This window comes from Cyprinodon variegatus, unplaced genomic scaffold, assembly GCF_000732505.1.
Source record: "Cyprinodon variegatus isolate N-32 unplaced genomic scaffold, C_variegatus-1.0 Scaffold140, whole genome shotgun sequence".
NCBI classification, from domain to species: Eukaryota; Metazoa; Chordata; class Actinopteri; order Cyprinodontiformes; family Cyprinodontidae; genus Cyprinodon; species Cyprinodon variegatus.
The window spans coordinates 697,699-701,970 of NW_015150593.1; the positions used below are offsets into that span (position 1 = coordinate 697,699).

Here is a 4,272-nt window from a genome sequence, read left to right on the forward strand (position 1 = left end):
TTTTTTTTTTTTTTTTTCCACTGGCTCTAATCCTCTTCCGTACCCTGGGGCTGGTTTTAGCTATGGAGAAAATTCTTGGCTGGAGCCAATTTTCATTACATTTACACTTGCTCATATTTTCCAGACAAAAAGTTAATGGCGCATCTCCCAAATGTCCTGGCCGCAACAACAACGCTTTTATTGGTTCCGCTATCGGGACGGAACCAATAATGGCGAACCGTTATTTTTTAAAAATAAATAAAAAAATTGAAAAAAAGTCCATTTTAATGTTTTATTTAGATTACAAAAATAAATCATAATAAAAATAATCCTATTTATGATGTTTTAAAAATTAAGACCTACGAAAGACTGATTTAAGACATTTTAATACCAATTAAGGCCTTAGTTTTATTTTGAAGAATTCAATGCCTTTTAAGACTTTTTAAGGACCCGCGGGACCCCTGCTTAAGCCCACACTGATCCCCGGGCGCCGCACAATGGCGGCCCACTGCTCCCCAAGGGGATGGGTTAAACGCAGAGGTAAATTTCTCCAATGTCAGATCAACAGTGGTGCCAGCCGGGGGTTGCCATGGCCACCCGTTGCAATGCCCTGGCCACCCCACTGGCCAGTGTAAATTGTAGTAGCATTAGCTTAGCATTTCTTTCCATTATGCACAGCCAGCGACATAAAAAATTTTTTTTAAATCACACAACGATTTCTACAGGCACAAAATTATGGCTTTTAGTTTAAGTATGCCACCGCGAAGAAACATTTCTGTAGGCGCCACTGGAGATCAATAAAGTTCAGTTATTTATTTATTTTACAGCTTAGGAAAAACTCCAGTTTCCTTTAACATGCACTGTGGACATGCCTAATGCACATATAAAATAAGAGACTGATACACACAGATGAGAAGTTTAAAAAAATTATTTATAATATGATACAAGGATATTTTGTGCAAGACCGGTAGTTGGTGCAGTCAAACCTGTACATTATGAACAAAGCACTTAAAATCCAACCTGAAAACAGAGCATGGCTGCAGGGCCATGACTGTGTCAAATGGCTAACTATCAAGATACTACTTTGCAATATACAAACAGGTTGCTTTACCTGTATACAATGGCTGTTTAGATTCAGATTACATTATTTATATAAAGTGCCGAAGGTTGACTCGTGGTATGATAGGGATTCGTATAAACTGTTGTCCATTGCTAAGCGGCAGAATATACACTGTTATACAAACTTAGTTACCAATCTGTGCATATGCTTTTACAAAAAACGAATACAAACAAGTATAAAAGATTTAATAAATTCCCGTTTTTAAAATTCGAACAGATGCTTGAAGCCTTTTCTGTGCAAATGTTTGTTATTTTTGTTCTTCACAAGTGAATAAGAACTGACCTGAAGTAGATGAGACGTTTCACACTTTCTTTAAGGGAATAAGAGATCTTTAAAAATTATATTCGTATGAAAATATATAAGATGTTAGTGACTAGATTAAATGTTTTGTATACATTTCATAGTTCTGTACTGCCACTATAATGTGTCGATGTTACAAAAGCGAGTGAATCCAGCATCACAGTTGAGTGTCGCCGATGCAGGAGAATGGAGGAGGCATCGAGCGGTCCGTTAGACTAAACGCGTCTCCAAGCTCAAACGCCTCAGCTCGGGGAGGATTTTCTAAGTTTGCTGGGAACCCTGCGGGGAAAGAACAGCAGATGCATTCTTACAGACAGCTACCACACCTTAACAAGCTTTTTCTGTGGTTCTTACCGAGTTGGTTCGTTTCCGTTTCCAGCAGTCTGGATTGAGTCTTTTCTGCTCCTCTGCCAAAGCCTTGGCCTCCATGGTGTACATCCTCCTCTCCTCGCTCCTCATCTTCTTCCATTTGTCACCCAGGATGACACTAATGGCTCTAGGGTTCAAAGGTAAAAAAGGAAGGTTTTTGGTTTTGCTTCCCTTGTTCTTCATGTAATAATGATAGTAATATAAATAGCTGCTTATATTAGTTGGCATTAACCATGTCATCGCTACTCCCTGTGAGCTTTAGTATCTTAGCCCTTATGCTACGTTCACACCGGACGCAGCAGAAGCAGCGAGTTTACATGCAAAGTCAATGGTTGACGCGCGTAAAGGCGCAGCAAAAGGTCACGCAACACGTTTTCAGCAGCAGGCGCAGCGCGTCTGAGCAGCTGAAGCAGCACGTCGGGAGCGTTTAAGCATCTGACGCGCCGCAAACGCGCTACTGCTCGAGATGGAAAAATTTAACTTGCTCGACGCGCCGCATCAACCAATCAGAGAAGCTGATCTGGGAGCTGGCGGGGAGACAGACACATCACTGATGACACAGAGCGCTGTGATCACTCCTCTGAAACTGTTTATTAACGCCTAAATTAACTTAAAATGCTGAAACCCACCGACAGAATATGTTCGCTTTTATTATCCTGGTGCCTCAGTTTAGATTATTTAGATAAAAAACACCTACCAGCCGCCGAGGTAAACCGCGAGGAGGCGACCCGGCCAGAGGCTGCTGTTGAATGGGATTCCTAATGACAGCGCACCGCTGAGCGGCTCCGACAGAAATAATATTGGAAGGCAGGATGGTAATCTGGATGAACTGACTGCAATGATTAAGTTTTCAGGTGGATTTTCTCACTTAAAAACATATTAAAACTACTTTATTCCCACTGATCACAGCAAATATAGCTGCAAGGCAAAGAAAGGATAGAGTAGCTCCGCCCAACGCGCGTCAGACACACTTTTGCACCGCGCAGCCAGAGCAGCAAAGCTGCTTCAGCCGCGCGTCAGAACTAACTGGTACAAGCAGCAAAAATGAAGCAGCAGACGCGATTTTGCTGCTCCTGCTGCATCCGGTGTGAACGTAGCATTATACTTAATCACATGTAGGCATTGAGAGCCCTCAAAGTCCATCCAACAGATCTGATGTAATGCTGGAATGCAGTAGGTGAATCCATTTAATTGGAAATGTATTAATATACCAGAAACTGGAATAAAATTGTCCTAAGTAAATGGAATATAGCATATTCCATTGGGGACTTAATTAAAAAATATTGAGTTGCTTCACAGAATACTAACTTGTAATAATTTAAAACATTGTTTTATATATTGAAGGAAGTGGGAGTCTAAATCTATTATTATATGATCAATGAGGTTTTCATGATGCAGAACTAGAAAAGACAATAATCAGGGAATGCTAGGTCATTTCTGGATTAATGGGCGAAGATTAAAACTTCTGAAGCACTAAACCTTTGCCAAAAAAAACCAAAAAACTATTTTTCGTGTTTTAAAGATAACAACTATGGAGAAACAGAAATCTTTTCTTACCGGTTGTCCTTTCCAGGATACATCTGCGTGTATTCCACTCTGTACTTCTTGGCGAATAGCATGAAGGCATTCATCGGCCGCTTGCATTTCGTAGGTGTGGCGTTGCTGGCTGTCCCTGAGTGGTGGCTACGGTGGGATTTGCTACCGGAGGATTGTGGGGAGCAGGAGCGCTCCAGCTTATAGCAATCTGGGCTGACAGCGCCCCCGCTGGAGAGGGAGGCTCTGCGCTGACGAGCCATGCTGCTCAGAACGTACACTGCTGAGGAATCCAGAGGAGTGAAGTCATAGCTATGGGAAAAAAGGACATAAAACACATTTAAGAATGTAACTTAAACTATATTAAGTTCATTTATTAAACTACAAATTCCATAAATATCTTTATGTACATATAGTACACCAGGGCTATCTTTAATGAGAAGACTCCAGCATTATCAAAACATGTAAATGAAATTGATGACCTGTGTTATCATAACTCAGCCTCTGAATGTTGGTGACAATAAGGTTATAAACAGTTTACCTTCTGAAAGTGTCAAAGACAACTGAGTCATCACAGTTAATAGCATCTGGGTGGTTTGGTGGCAGGCACACGTCTCCCAGCTGCATCTCATAGCAAGGGATCCCATGATGCACCACAGTAAGGCTCGGATAAAAGGAAGACCACCCTGACAGAAAGAGATGACATAGTACAATTCTTTTAAACAAATAGGACATTTTATAATTATGGTGAGCAAAGATTATTTGCTGTTTTTTTGTTTTTTTAAAGAATCTGAAAAGGATGCTATTCATAGCACCCCGCCTCCTGGTTTTACTGTTGTTAAAGTGTCAAAGCTACCAAGGTATGTGTGTAGCAGCCTTAGAAATCTAGAGCCTAATGCTACGTTCAGATAACCTGAATCCGCTAGATGGATTTGCTCCGCATATCCATCTGGAAACCTTCCGCTGAAGTA

At 41.1% G+C, this 4,272-nt stretch overlaps 1 protein-coding gene across 2 annotated transcripts in view; it reads right to left on the bottom strand.

The window, feature by feature from the left end:
• Positions 1-824: 824 nt before the first annotated feature.
• The window catches only part of hbp1 (HMG-box transcription factor 1), a 13,933-nt gene continuing 10,485 nt past the window's right edge, over positions 825-4,272 (bottom strand). For both annotated transcript variants that reach the window (XM_015376729.1, XM_015376730.1), the window contains 4 exons: positions 3,843-3,987; positions 3,326-3,613; positions 1,754-1,895; positions 825-1,678 (listed from right to left, as the gene is read on the bottom strand). In XM_015376729.1, the coding sequence (XP_015232215.1) occupies positions 1,661-1,678; positions 1,754-1,895; positions 3,326-3,613; positions 3,843-3,987 (593 nt within the window). In that variant the 3' untranslated portion in view covers positions 825-1,660. The remainder of the gene's footprint in view (positions 1,679-1,753; positions 1,896-3,325; positions 3,614-3,842; positions 3,988-4,272) is intronic.